The sequence below is a fragment of the Sorex araneus genome, chromosome 3 (assembly GCF_027595985.1).
Source record: "Sorex araneus isolate mSorAra2 chromosome 3, mSorAra2.pri, whole genome shotgun sequence".
Lineage (NCBI taxonomy): Eukaryota > Metazoa > Chordata > Mammalia > Eulipotyphla > Soricidae > Sorex > Sorex araneus.
In genome coordinates, this window is record NC_073304.1 from 204,196,441 (window position 1) to 204,212,093 (window position 15,653).

A 15,653-nucleotide genomic window follows, 5' to 3' on the forward strand; every position below is an offset into this window, starting at 1 on the left:
GAAAGAATCATCCCTAGGCACCATGGGAAAACAGCACTGAACCCCACCACGGGAAGTGAACAAAGATAAGAGCCCTGAAGTTTCAACCGGGAATATACGCCTATATAACCTCTCTGAAAAAGACTTCTGAAAGGAAATGTTGAAGAAATTTAATGAGCTCTAAGAAACAATAGAACAGAACAGCCAATAAAACACAGGACAATATGAGAGCAGAAAGAGAAAAGTATGAATAGAAACGTCAGAATTAAAAATGTAGTCGGTAAAATGAAGATTTCAATGGGAGGCCTCAATAGTACAGTAACAGCTGAGGACAAAATTAGTGAGTTCCAAGATGAGATGCAGAAAATCTCCAGGCAACAGCAAAGATGGGGGAGAACTTTAAAATAAATGAACAACAGACAGGAGAACTTTGGGATGAATTCAAAAGGAACAACATAAGAATCGTTGGAGTCCAAGAAGGACAGAAAGGCAACCCCAATGAAGAAGTAACAGTCAAAGACATTACTGCTGTAAAGTACCCGGAGCTAGAGAATGCAGTCATCCAGATCCAGGAAGCCCAAAGGATACTAGCTAAAAGAGGTATCACTTTCTCCAGCTTAAAATTGTACTACAAAGTGGAACTTATCTGATAAGAAGTTAATACCCAAGATATACAAGGCACCAGTAGAACTTTACAAGAAAAAAAAAAATCCAACTCCATCAAAATACAGGGAAAAGAGAAAAACAGAAACTTCCCCCCAAAAAAGATGTAACAAATAGTCAAAACACTACATCACTAATCATTAGGGAGATACAATTAAAACAACGAGATATCATCTCACACCACAAAGATAGGCACACATCAAAAAGAACAACTAGTGGTGCGTGGAGGTGGGGAGAAGGGAGTCTCCTTCACTGTTGGTGGGAATGTTAACTGGTCCAGCCTTTCTGTAAAATGATATGGACATTCCTCAAAAAAACTAGAAACTGAGCTCATGATAGCATAGCTGTCATAGCTCATCACCTTGCAATGCAGGTCCTGTAAATATTGTGGTCCAAAATCACAATGCAGAAAAGGCACCTGCACTCCTGTGTTCATTACATCACTATTCAGAATGAGATTCAAAAAAATGACCGAGAACAGATGAGTAAATAAAGAAGCTCTGGTAAAGTTACATAATGGAATACTATGCAGCCATTAGCAAAAAGGAAGTCATAAAATTTGCTTATATATGGACGGACATGGCTCAAAGTATCATGCTGAGTGAAATGAATCAGAGAGAGAATAACTGAACTCATTTGTAGGATATTTAAAAAAATGCAGTATGATAATACCCAAAGACAATAAAAACGAGGGCCTGGAGGACTGGTCCACAGTAATGAACTTGCCACAAGGGGGTGGGGAATGCAGTTAGGACAGAGAAGGGATGTGTGGTTAGGACATGATAAGATTGGAAATGATCACTCTGAACTGAGGGTACTGAAAAGAGGTAAAGTGATATACCCTCTCAGTAACAGTATTGCAAACCACAGTGCCTAAAAAGAAAAAAAGGGGGAGTGGGTAAGAGAGAGAAGAAAACTATCTTCCACAGACACAGGCTGGGGAGGTAAGGGAGGAAAGGAGGCAGGAGGAAAACTGGAGATACTGGTATTGGGAAATGTACACTGGTGAAGGGATGGATGCTAGAACATTGTACAACTGATACTCAATAATGAAAAACTTTGTAACTGTGTATCTCATAGGACTCAATAAAATATGTTTTAAAATACTGATGTTTTCCCTTGAGCAAAGAGAACCATAAAGGATTTTTTTTTGCTTTTTTTGGGGGGGGTCACACCTGGCTCTGCACAGGGGTTACTCCTGACTCTGCACTCAGGAATTATCCCTGGCGGTGCTCAGGGGACCATATGGGATGCTGGGAATCGAACCTGGTTCGGCCGCGTGCAAGGCAAACGCCCTACCCGCTGTGCTATCGCTCCAGCCCCCATAAAGGATTTTTAAGCTGAAGAGATATATAATAAAAATAACATTAAGAATTATGACCTGGCATTAATCAAAAGAAAGAGATCTAGCTAAGAGTAAGCCAAATAAGTAGGATAGTAAGGGTAGTAAACATAGGCCTATTAATTTGTAACTTGAATAAATAGGTCATTAGAATTATAGGTTATTAGTCAGATCAGAGAATGGAAAAACACTAAACTATTAATTTTATGTCTAATCCAGTAATAACTGAATGCCTCTAAGAATACAGAAATAAACACAAATGCTGTATACAAAACTGACTTCTCAAACTCTCAAAGTCTAATTTGCACTTATGCGTATTTCCCCAATGTAAGATCAAAACAGATTCTTTAAATGTCTTTAGTCAATACTTTCTGACTATCCATAAACAAAGAGGGTGCCAGCTATATCTCAAATGGAAGCGATTTTGGCCTCTCTCAAAAAGTGTTTGGCTATAACTAAGATTTTTAAAATTTTATTTTTTCAAATTTTTGACATTTTATTTAAAAAGCATGCTGTACAAAGTTGCTCATAATACAGTCATTTTGAGTTATTCAATTTTTAAACACCAATCCCACCATCAGTGTAACCTTCCCTCCATCAATGTCCCAAGTTACCTACCTACCCCCAGCCTGCGTCCTTAGCACAAAATTATTTACTATGCATTCCTTGTTACAACATATATCTCATAATGGTGTTACTAAAGTCATTGTCCAAGAATTTGCTGAACTGTTAGGTGCTACAGAGTTGAGCCTTCAGGGCTACTGTACTTTTTACTCATTGAGCATAGTGAGCTTCTACACAACTTTCCCATCTAATTTTCTATGTTCCCACTGGGCTGTCAGTACAGTGAACTTGGAGATGTCATGTAAAGGTAAAGATGCAGGGTTACTCCTGGCTCTGCACTCAGGGATCACTCCTGGGGTGCTTGGTGGATCATATGGGATGCTGGGAATCGACCCTTGTTTGGCTGCATGCAAAGCAAAAGCTCTAGCTGCTATACTATCACTCCAGCCCCATGTACTTATTACTTTTAATTGCATTTAACTTCAATGACATTTACTTTTTAGTTACTTTTAATACTTTATATAAAAATTATATTCCATGCCATCTATATTTATAGTAAGTAAATATCCTGAATTAACTTTATTTTCACATATGCAAAATGTATTTTACAAAGCTTTGAACAAATAGCTTCTATTAATCTATAGGACTATTATAACATAGATAAATGTAATAAAATTTAAATGTCAAATTTGAAAATTCAGTCTTTTATATACCTCAGAATGTGATTTTAGTTCTTTAAATAGCACAAAAGCTAAATATACATCAAAATAAAATAAAATGTATCAAGACATTCCAGAGTGTTTAAAGTTAACAGTTACATATCACCAAAAGTATGGGTGGGTTAATAATGATTTTCATATGTCTACTCACAGTTTCCCTTATTTGTGCATCAAGAAGATAGTTGTAGGGACAAAAAATTATATCAGCAGTTTCTATTAGTTCTCGTGCTGTGTAATATGGGCATGCTTTTAATTTTTTCCCCAAGCTGATGAGTTCTTCTATATCCCATGCCTTGTTCATCCCATGGAAAGCCTGCAATGTGTGTTGATCACTAATTTTATGAACACCATGATAAAGATAGCAGGATTTGCCCTAAAGACAAGAAGAAAAACTGAAATGTGAATACTGGAATAAAAAAAAATATACAAGTTATTTCAAAATGTTAGAAACATTTTAATTTTGTCAACAAATTTTACAAAAGAGACAGATTTTACCATACCTACAATCACAACCATTTTATACAAACAATTATTGATGATTTAGATAGAGCACCAGATCAACAGAGTTACAGATAGCCCAAATTAGGGCCAGGCATATGTGACTCACGTGCCACATGGTCATCCTAACAGGAAAGCAAATAGTTCCCAAGCACCACTGGGTGTGACAAATAAAACAAAAGAAAAAAAAGATACCCCCTAAATTAATTTGCCATAAATATCTTTTAAATTATAGGGGCTGGAGCAATATCACAGCGGGTAGGGCATTTGCCTTTCACGCGGCCGACCCTGGTTCGATTCCCAGCATCCCATATGGTCCCCTGAGCAGTGCCAGGGGTAATTCCTGAGTGCAAAGCCAGGATAGCAATAGGAGAGTTTTCTCTACAGGCCACTTTGCACCTTTTATATTTAGGCCATGGGACAGTATTACTTAATCAAACTTAAATAAGGGAGAAAAAAAGGCAGGGAAAGTGAGAAAGAGGTAAAATAAGAGGAATGGAAGAAGAAAACAGGAAGGATGGATGGGAGGGAGAAGGGGAACAAATGCCCTAGGAAGGGAAATATAGTTCATTAAAAAATATTTGAAATAGGGGCCAAAAAGATAGTGCAGTGGGTAGGGCACTTGCCTTGCAGAAGCTGACCCACACTCAATCCCTGGCACCCCATGTGGTTCCCCAATCCACCAGGAGTGATTCCTGAGCATAGAGCCAGGAGTAACCCCTGAGTATTGCCAGGTTTCACCCAAAACCAAAAAATAAAACAAATCAAAATATTATTTGGAACAAATAAAATATAAAAATATCCCACCAAAAATCTAAATTATTTCAATAAAATAAAAAAAGAAAAATCTAAATTATATCATTTAATCAAACAAAAATGTGTTATTAATATTCTGATGCACTTCATTTCTTATTGATTTTATACACCTGTATATATGTATATGTATAGTATGGCCAAATAATTCTATGAAAAAAAGCAAGTTTTTTCCCAGCAAGGAAATTAGCGATGATAATACATTTTACAAAAGCAGGATCACTTCCCCTTATATTAAAAATCCTACCAAAAATAATTTTTATATCACTCTATTTACTCTGCTCAAATAGGTACAATGCATATACCAAAATGCACCAGCTTCATTATTAAAACTGAGTAACTAAGACTACATATTTTTTTGCCTTATAAATGTTCATAATAATTTTTGCCTATTACTGGATAACTTTTAAACTTTTTTAAATTCAAGTAACACTGCATTACTATATTTTATAGATTTTAGGGGATATACATCATTATAATCAACATTACATATAATATTTATGCTCATTTTTATTTTGTGGATCAATGACAAATGTTTTTATGACATAAAAAGACACACTTGTAGAAATTTTCCTATAAGTAAAAATTTTAAAATATAATTACGTATAATTATGTAACTCAGGGATAATCAATAGGACCAACACTTATTCCTTTTTTCTGAATACTACCAGCATTATCCCATATAATTAGTTTCAATTTTAGAAACATAGTATGGGATTAGAGTATAAAGTCTAGTTTCTTGAAAACTATATAACAAATTATCCTCCAAAAATGTTACTTTTACATTACTTTTTTGACATCTGTTAATTTTAATATCTTTTCCTATTTTAAAGATAAGAAATAGAATCTTATTTTGATTGCATTTGTCTAGCAAGCAAGAATTAATCAAATTTCCATAGTAACTTTTATTTCTTCTTTCATATATTATCTGTTAATGTTCTCTGAATTTGATTAATAGTAAAAAATTAACAGAAAAGTGAGTTTAATAATTTAATTTTAAAACAAAATTAAGTTTCATTTTAAATAAAAATTCTATAATTTAATAAAAATCTAATTTGATAAAATCCAGTCTCAATAAAAGTATGTGTCACATACTATTAAAAGATGTATAAAATGATTAGGAGTATAAGCACAATTAGAAGTATAAAATTGTACTTTTATTTGTTCACAGGCAATTTGGCCAATGGCAACCAAAATGTTTTATTTTGCCATTCATGTGAATATAATCACAATATATTAATAGCCAATAAATAGGAAAGAAATAAGATAATTGTAAGTTCATATAAAATACGTAACCCTTAAATATTAGATTTATTTGAATTCTACATTTAAGTTTTAAAGAATTTAAATACATATTCAAAGAAAATATTTATTTCATATGTTTTGGAAGAATACACAAAATTTCACAGTAGTTTCATTTAAGGATTGAAAGGATTAGAGGAATTGAAAAGGAAGCTTCTCCAGTTTTTGTCTTTCTATAATTTTGAGTTTTCTAACCAAACAGATGTCATCTTTCATTTGCTTTTTCAGTTGTCATTTGGGACTAAGTGGTGAAATAATGGGCCATTTTTATATTCATCAAATCTATGTATCAATACAAAAAGTGATTCTGAAGTACAAATTTTTCTCTTTCCCAGTTGCCATCTTTAACAAGAAACAATTAAGTATAAATAGTTGTGTTTTTAATCTTTTAACCCACAAATTATGAACTACTTTATGACTATCTAAAAGGAGAATTTTCTCAAACCTTACACGCATCAATCATATAAACAAATGTACCTAGAAAATGCTTGAAATGAAATAAATGTAAAAAGTTCATAATGTATAGAAGAATGTGAACAAATAAAAAGATAAGGCATCATCACCTAAGGACTACTAGTTCTCTAATGCTTTGTATGCAGTCATGCTAAGGGAATCCACTTCTTGGAATTTCCAAAGTATTAAAAAGCAAGCAAGCAAACAAACAAACAAACAAAAACACCCTGGGAGGAAAGAGACCTGACCTTTACTTGGCTCCTTTTTCTCGTGTTATTTTCAGTTACTTTGTTTACTTACTGCTATTCTTTCTACCCTTCCTGTTGTCTCAAGTTCCCCTTGCCATAAAGCTAATTTCCCGTTGTTTCTAATGTAATCAAAATATTAATGGTCAGGATATCAAAAAGATTCCTTTCTTGCTAATTAGTTGTGTGGCACTAGACAAACTTTAGGGTTTATTTTTGTCATGATTAAATTTCAAAGGTGTGGCTGAACCAGAAGCCTTTACAAATTCCTCTAGCCCACTGACTGACTTGACTGTACCATATCTACTTTTAAACTCTCCCTACTTTAAAATTCTGATTCTGAGGTCCAGAATCAGGTGAAGATGTGTCAAGTACCTTAGCTTGATGCAGACAAGTTTAATACTGGTAAGTTTAATACTGTTATATTTGTATTTATTTATTCCAAGTATCTGATCTGTACACATTTTAAAAACTAAATATAAGTACAAAATTATCCACTAAGTTGCCTGTAAAGTCTCTCATTGTAACTGTTAAATCTCATCTTAACAAAAACTATGTATTTTGTATACCTAAAATAATTTTTGCAACTATTTCTGGAGCTAGTTAAGGTTGTATTTTCTTCATTAAAACAATAACTTTTGACAAACAGGTACAATGTTTTTCCTACATAGGAGCATTTTAGTAAAAGGAACCAAAAAAAAGACCCAAACACATGTGCCTTTGGATCAAGCCAAAAAATCAGAAAGTTTACACTTTAAGGGCACTCAGAATGATACTCCTGTGTAGGCTGATAGCAAAACCAGAAAAGCTCATCCATTTTAGCAGTGTAATACAACACTGAGGGGAGTCTGTCAAGCAAAGTGTTATCACACTCTTTTTCACTCAAACTGTCAGCTATCTATTTAACATTTCGCTTTGGTAATTCAGCCATAGTAAACACGGACACCTCTGGTGACTTTGTAATTGGCCCTCATTACAATACCAAATTACCCTGAGGGACTGTGAACAAGAAAAAGAATGTTCATGTATGCCAATGAGTTAAGCAGTGAGGCACAATTAGGTCAAGACAAACAACTACAAGCAAAAATCATCTATTATGCACATTGCTAATATTAAAAAATTAAATACATGATTACTTTAAAGAAAATGAAAAGGTAATAAAAATTGTGAATTCAATGTCAACTTTATTTTTACAAGACTCAGAAGAAAAATATGAAAAAAAATTAGTAATGAGGGAATTCTAGATTTCATAAAATAAGACTATTTGTTTTCAATACACAATCTTAAACTTTAAAAATTGCATTTGCTGGGGCCAGAGAGATAGTACAGCCGGGAAGGCGCTTGCCTAGCATGAAGCCTATCCAGGTTCAATCTCCCCAAGCCCCAGCAGGAGTGATCCCTGAATGCAGAGCCAAGAATAAGCCCTGAGAGCCACATGGTGGGCCCCTCCACAAAAAAAAAAAAAAAGAAAAAGAAAAAAGCACCTACCACCTACCAATGCAATCACAAAAATATAAACAAATCACCTAACTGTCCCAAAGACAAATAGTAAAAAGATAATGATAATACTAGTACCCAAAAATCAAGTTTCAAGGGCTCAAGGACTGAAGTATATGCCTTCCAAGCATGAGGTCCTGAGTTAATCCCTAGGACTGCAAGTTCCCCCAGGAGTAGTCATGAAGACCTCTGAGTACAACCAGTTTTGGCCGTAGCAGGCCAGCATTGTGGGCCAACTGCCAGCCCAAGCATTAAACAGTCCAGTCAGATTGGTCATGTATCACTGGAAGCTATCCCCACGCCTCTCGAGCATGGCCTGGGACACTCACAGATAAATTAAACATCAAGTGTGTGAAAAATTTAATATATCAGCCACTTATGGAAAAAAGTCTATTTAAATACAAATTTATTAAGTTTTATTAGTTTTTTATTTTATTACTTTATAACATTTAACTTTTTAATATTTTTGTCTTTTGAAGAAGAGAACTTCTAAGATATACAAAGTTGGATCAGGTATTGGTACAGCACAAGTCTTACATATGGAGAATCTGGGTTTGAGTTCTAGCACCACAAAGTCAAAGTATACTGAGTGAGGCCAGCAAGGAAGTAGGCTGTTGATAAGGCACTTTGCCTTGTACACAGCCAACTGGGGTTTGATCCTCAATACTCTATGTGGTCCCCTGAGAACTCCCAGAAATGATCACTGAGCACAGCACCAGGAATAAGACTTAAGTACCACTGAGTGTGGCTCAAGAATAAACAATAATAACAAATATTATATATATATATCTATAAATATACTAAGTGAAGGGATACCACAGGTTCTCAGTTTAAAAAGAACATGAAAGTCTCATGAATGAATATCTAATGAACTATATTTTGAACATTCCTAAAAAAAAGGTTTGAATAATTTCTCTCTAACAAAAGGAAGCACTGAGAATAGAATAGCAAAATAATTTATTCACATTATATGTTGGAAGGTTGTATATTAGGTATATATACATATTTTTTAGGGGCTATAACTTAGTCATTTTGTAGAACTAACCCTGTTAGATAAAATACTATTGAATGAAAAACTTCCAAAATATAATATGATATCATCTGTCATTTAATGTATTAACAACTTATGGTTCACTGGTCGTTCTGGTTATTATTCCAAACTTACAACTTCAATTTCAGAGTGAATTATAAAACTGGCACAGAAATTAACAAACAAATTCTATCAAAAATTATTAAAAAATCATGTTTATAGTGAAGACATCGCTCTCCATTTCCACCATCCCAAGTTCATATGTAGATTTCTCTAGAAAATTTCAAAACACTAATATTATATGATTAAAATACTTTTATTTTTTAGAAGTTTGAACTAACCAGAATTGAGACAAAATAACCATATTTCTTAATAAAAAACATTTTTAGTTTCTCACAAACTTTTTAATTTTATGATCAATAAATGATTGATCACAAGAAGAGAGATAAGTAAGTACAAATGGAATATACATCTTGATTTTCAATGATACACACCTAACACATTTTAGTTCAATAATAAATAAAAATTTGTACATGAGACTTTTGTTACTTTTTAGTTTTTAAATACAAAAAAATCTAATTAAATCTAATTAAACTCAGATATTATCTATTTTGTCTATTTTTGGTAAAGGACTTAAAAGAAGAAAATAAATAAGATAACTAAGATCTTATTTCAATAAATAGCCCCAAGTTTTATGAATAAAATCCGTGGTTTTAAACTTTAATAAAAGTTTTCTCATAACAAAATTATTTTTGTTCAAAATTATGTTAAAATTCCCGTTGATACCACTAGAAATGCATGTACAAAACATATTAAAAATATGAAAGTAAAGTAATTTTAATTTTAACATTTTTACCCCCAGAACAAAGCAAAACCATTTTACTCACATTTTTTCCATCCAGCAACTCCATACACTTTTCATTTCTGTTAAAGTTACCTACTACTTCAGGATGAATACAGGAATGATCTCTGCTGGAAAGAATAGTCATGGGGACCCCTGAGTATGCGGTCTTCCGGAGCTCCCTAGTAATCTGAGCAATCTGCTTGTGTGTGCGAGTCCCAAAATATATTTTGGGTCTCTTGAATTTCCCCCCATGATCCTTCTTAAGGGTATCTGAAGAATCTTGACTGTTTCCTTGTTTAGTAGAACAATAGCAGCTAGAACAGTGACCAGAAGGCTGTAACAAAGGAAAGAAAAGAGAATTAATTTCAGGACTATCAAAAAATTTTATCACATGAAATCAGAATCCAAAATAATGAATCACATATCGAGAAAATTAGAGCTATTAGATGTTATCATTCATTAACAGAAAAATAAAACCCACATCAAATTGGTACTCTTCCACTCTTATTATAAATTTATGCTTTCCTATTTGTTTTCTAGCATACCACTCCAATTCTCAAATTCCAAGTGTTTAAAATGCATTTAACTCTCTCATTCATAAGTTATAAAAATGTTAAGACAAAATGGAAGACAACTTAATTTTTTGCTTAGGCTTCAAGTAAACTTAAGATATTATGGTTTAGAGTTGATTATGCTATTTTTATTAAACAGCATAGTCCATTCAAATATTCCATAACAATGTTTCTAAAAACACTTAAGATCAGCTTACAAAAGAAATAACTATCAAGCTGAATCACAAGTATTACGAATAAACAAGAGGAAAAAATTATTCTCTATCAAAAGCTTGAAAATGAATTCAAATTAAAAGACAAAGTTGCTTATGTGGAATATACACATCTGAAATTCAATTACCTATCACTGAATGCAAATCCATCAGTTTAATTGTCATGTGAAATACCGTTCCTAGAAGATTTTATTTGTAATTCAATTTCATAATTAAAATAAATGCCTCCTTAAATATACCACCTAAACCATCGGAAATATAGTCTAACATTTACCTGATTTTTCTTTATTTTCAAACTCTAAAAAAACCCCTAATGCTACATATTAGAATCCATAAGCTCTTAACCACTTCCTCCTCAACTTTAATTACTATACAGAATACAGCCTCATTTTAAAAAATACTACGATATTGTTTATAGAAGTAGGTACTGATGGCAGTGGTGGGTGAGGAAGACTAAAAGCACAGTAGCGTAAGAGAGTTTGTACGAGAGAGTTTTAATTTAGTAAAACAAATGCACCATTTAACTGAAAATTTTTAAAAATTATAATCAGTAAGATTAGCCTTCATAAACAAATGCTAAGTCATAGCATGTTACACCACAACACTGGGTATCAAGCTGTCTTTTAGCCTCAACTCCGTGGAAAAGCAAGTTCAAATTACTCCCAGTCTCGCTCAACCTTGTCCCCCATTAAATATTACAATACATGATAGAATGGATGTAAATGTGACCCTTCTGGAGCTGTCACTCACTGGGATAAAAGGTTCACTGATGTGCCAAATAAACAGTCAGTCAAAGCAGATGAAGTTACAGCCATGCTGGAATTGTTACATTCCCCTCTCAGGTTGCCAGTAACAGCAGATTTCATTACAGAGTGCTGCCACATTAAATAGCCAGTTCCAAATATCCTGCCTTCTATATTGAATAATTACTTATTCACTGAAAGGATAAAAAGAAGAGTTATGAATGGGGCTCTTGTCAATAGTGAGGCAGGAAACAGCTGACATGTGGCTTATGTTACATATGTCGCAATATCTAGCAATTTATGGTCACAGAAAATGGAATGCAAATTATATCATGATATTACTGACCAAATTCCCTTTCGGGCCTTTGCAAAGTTCACATTAATTAATAAACAATAATAAAAGAGCTAAAGAAAACTTGAGGTAGCAAAATTACTCTTCAAACCTTCAGTCTTTTCATATGTACAATAATAAGAGAAATAAAACTATTTATTTTAAATTGATTCTGAATATTGGAATGTCAGGGCCCAACATAATGATATGGAGATAAATATATGGCCATGCATAGTGTAATTCAAAAATGTAGTTTTTCTTAAGGTTTATAAAACTTTTTTGTTTTGTATTTTGGGCCACACCTGGCTGTACTCAGGACTTACTCTTAGCTCTGCACTCAGGGATCTCTCCTGGCGGGGCCCAGGAGACTATATAGAGTGCTGGGGATCAAACCCTGGTAGGCTGCATGCAAAGGCAAGAGCCTTACCTAGTATATATTATCTCCCCAACTCCTAAAACTGCTTTCTAACTCAACACTTTTCAAAATCAATTCCACTTAGAACTTTTCACTTAATCCCTGTATTTTAATTCCACTTTTTTTTTTAATTCCACTTTTCTTGTAACCAAAAATTCAAATACAGAAACATGCAAGTCAACCAACTGCCAAAAATAATTTAGTGTCTAATATGCAGAATTCAGACATTTACATATATATTTGTTATAATATGATATAATTACAAAAACTATAACTTACTGCTTTGTATTCAAACTTAATTTTTTTTCCTTTTTTGTAATGATGGTTAAATCCAGGACCTCACACTTGACAGGCATGAGCTCTATTCCTACATTCTACTACATTCTAGGCCCCTCAAACTTTTTTGATTTTATGAAAAAAGGGTGAGCTTGGCACCAATAACTTTGTTAGAAGAGGTCTGCTTATCTTAAAGTGTTAGTTTAGTTGCTATGCTTAAAAAGTAAAAGATAAAAAACTTATTTCAGAAAATGTTTCCCGTCTGAGTAGCTTCATTTAGTTACTTAAATTTATTTTTTCCCCCAAATATGAGAAAAAAATATGAACATTGGTTAATTTTATATTAAGTGTTTTTAGTTTGTTGAGTTTTAAAACATTCTGAAAGTTCAATCCCTGGTACACATGGCCCCCTGAGTAACAACAAAATTAACCCCCAAGCACCGCCCAGTGTGTCGCCAAAATAAATAAATAAAGTGTTCCAAAGTAATTATTATTGAGGCTGACTCAAGGATGACTTTTTGCCATGACCAAAGACTGTGGCCACTCAGGTACTAAAGTTGCTTGGTCTAAAGGATTACATCATACTCCTTTCCATGGCCACCATGGAGAGGCGTGAGTGAACCCGCTCTGCTCTCTAGGGTCATCTTGAAGTGAAGGAAGATGAGAATCAAGCTGCTGTAGAAGAAAGGTATCAAAACAGGATGTCTTAAATAAAAATGTATTGACTAATTTAATAAAAGACACTGCAAAAAGGATGATTATTTTTCAGTGGGTAATGAAGAAAACAGAATAGAAATTAAGAAAGTAAGTTAATTCTTTTTCCTTTACAATATAAAAGAGAATTTATTCAGATGTGGTCTGCTAAAGTTTCCATTGAAAAGGATTTGATATAATCTCATTTGGAAAATGAAAAACAATGAATATGGCGATAGAATAGACTTCAAAAAAGACATTTATTTGATAACAAAACAGAATTATTCACCCAAGTTAGAAAATTTCAAATTTTCATGATAGGGAGAGAAAGAATCCAAAAAATAACAATGAAAAGAAGTACTACTCTCCAATCCAATAGGCTACCACTTTTTAGTGTCTTTATGAGACCTACTTTTTGACATAACTTTTTGAAACAAGAGATGAACAAAAATAAATACATTAGGCATTTCTTCCTCTAATAAATGATCCAGTTTATCTTTCAGAAGAGTGTCTTATTATTAACGTGTTTCTTACATGATAGAGATTGTATTAAGAAATTGGAATATAAAATTTAATTATTTAATATATATCTGAATTCAAGGAAAATAAAGCACCTGGGCTTCCCCCAACATCCGAAGTGGCCATATTGAGTGTCAGAATCAAAAGAGATAAGCTTTTTCTTTCATGTCTATGAAATGTCTGTATAGAGTATGTACTTTTTTTTTTCTTTTTGGGTCACGCCCGGTGATGCACAGGGATTACTCCTGGCTCTGCACTCAAGAATTATTCCTGGCAGTGTTCAGGAGACCATATAGGATGCTGGGAATAGAACTCAGGTGGACCTCGTGCAAGGCAAACGCCCTACCCGCTGTGCTATCACTCCAGCCCTCATAGAGTATATACTTTCATATTTGTAAAAGGCAAGTGCACTACTTTCAAGTATAGTAAAAATCTTCTATTATTTAAAAAGAAACATAAGAGATCTATGTGGACTTGCCAGTTGTTTTATTTCCTTATACAGGAGTGCACTGGAGTCGACTGCTTAAAAACACACTTTAAGGCTACAATAAGCAAATTCATAATAACCAAATTCATAATAACCAAAACTTAGTTCAACAACCAAAGATTTTTTTAGAAAATGTTTGCAGCAATTTCTTGCTATTTTCTCTTGCCTTAATATACATAGACATTTTCTGAAGGGTGAGGCTATTGTTCACTCAAAAAGCAAAAGGTCAAGTGTTGAGTCCTTGCCACCCTTCTTTTTACAAACTGATAATTATTAGTTTAAGTAGATTGACACCAACCTCTAAAGTTTTTCAACCTTGTCAAACTTTTCATCACAGTAGTACTTGAAACATAAAAGTGAACATGGTGATTAAAAGTTTAGAAATGAAAAATAATAAGAGAACAGAGCTATTTCATCATCAGAGAAGTTGTTTTTCTAATTTCAAATCTAGGGAGTTCTAAAAGGAAGCTATGAAATGTTTTTCTAATTTCAAATCTAGGGAGTTCTAAAAGGAAGCTATGTTATGGGTTTTTCATAACAAACAATACAAAATAAATTATTTTGGTCCTGCTTCGGGGCAGGGGTTGGGGTTCGGGATGGAAAAATCTGAAATATGGTGGTGGGAAGATATAATGGTGGTGGGACTGGTGTTTGAATATTAAATGTAATCAAATGTGAACTAATTTATGAAATAATTTTTTTTTTTTAAATGGGAAGGAATGGGACAGGAGTGGAATGGGGAGGGGGCAGTTTTAATAATAAATAAACAAGATTAAAAAAAAACATTTTACAAGAAAAAAATTTAAAAATTTTAAAAAGGAAGCTATGGTGGAGTGTGTGTGCAGCGAAACCAGGTGTGGCTCAAAAAAGAAAAAGAGGGATTGGAGCAATAGTACAGAGGGTAGGGCATTTGCCTTGCACGAGGCTGACCCAGGTTTGATTCCCAGCATCCCATATGGTTCCCTGAGCACCGCCCAGGGGTAATTCCTGAGTGCAGAGAGAGCCAGGAGTAATCCCTGTGCATCACCGGGTGTAACCCCCCAAAGAAAGAAAGAAAGAAAGAGAGAAAGAGAAAGAAAGAAAGAAAGAAAGAAAGAAAGAAAGAAAGAAAGAAAGAAAGAAAGAAAGAAAGAAAGAAAGAAAGAAAGAAAGAAAGAAAGAAAGAAAGAAAGAAAGGAGGGAGGGAGGGAGGGAGGGAGGGAGGGAGGAAGGAAAGAAAGAAAGAAAGAAAGAAAGAAAGAAAGAAAGAAAGAAAGAAAGAAAGAAAGAAAGAAAGAAAGAAAGAAAGAAAGAAAGAAAGAAAGAAAGGAAATATGAAATCAGGACTAGTAGACATTAAAATAAAATACTTTTCAAGATTCACACTATGTTCCATGGAGAAAACAAAACAGCAACAACAACTTGGGGGCAGACCGATAGTACAGAGGGAAGGGGACTTGACTTGAACACAGCTGAT

At 33.6% G+C, this 15,653-nt stretch overlaps 1 protein-coding gene across 1 annotated transcript in view; it reads right to left on the reverse strand.

Annotated features, from left to right (window-relative positions):
* The window catches only part of BRIP1 (BRCA1 interacting helicase 1), a 143,327-nt gene that overhangs the window by 88,083 nt on the left and 39,591 nt on the right, over positions 1-15,653 (reverse strand). The window contains 2 exon segments of the mRNA XM_055132227.1: positions 3,419-3,640; positions 9,993-10,283. Coding sequence (XP_054988202.1) covers positions 3,419-3,640; positions 9,993-10,283 — 513 coding nt within the window.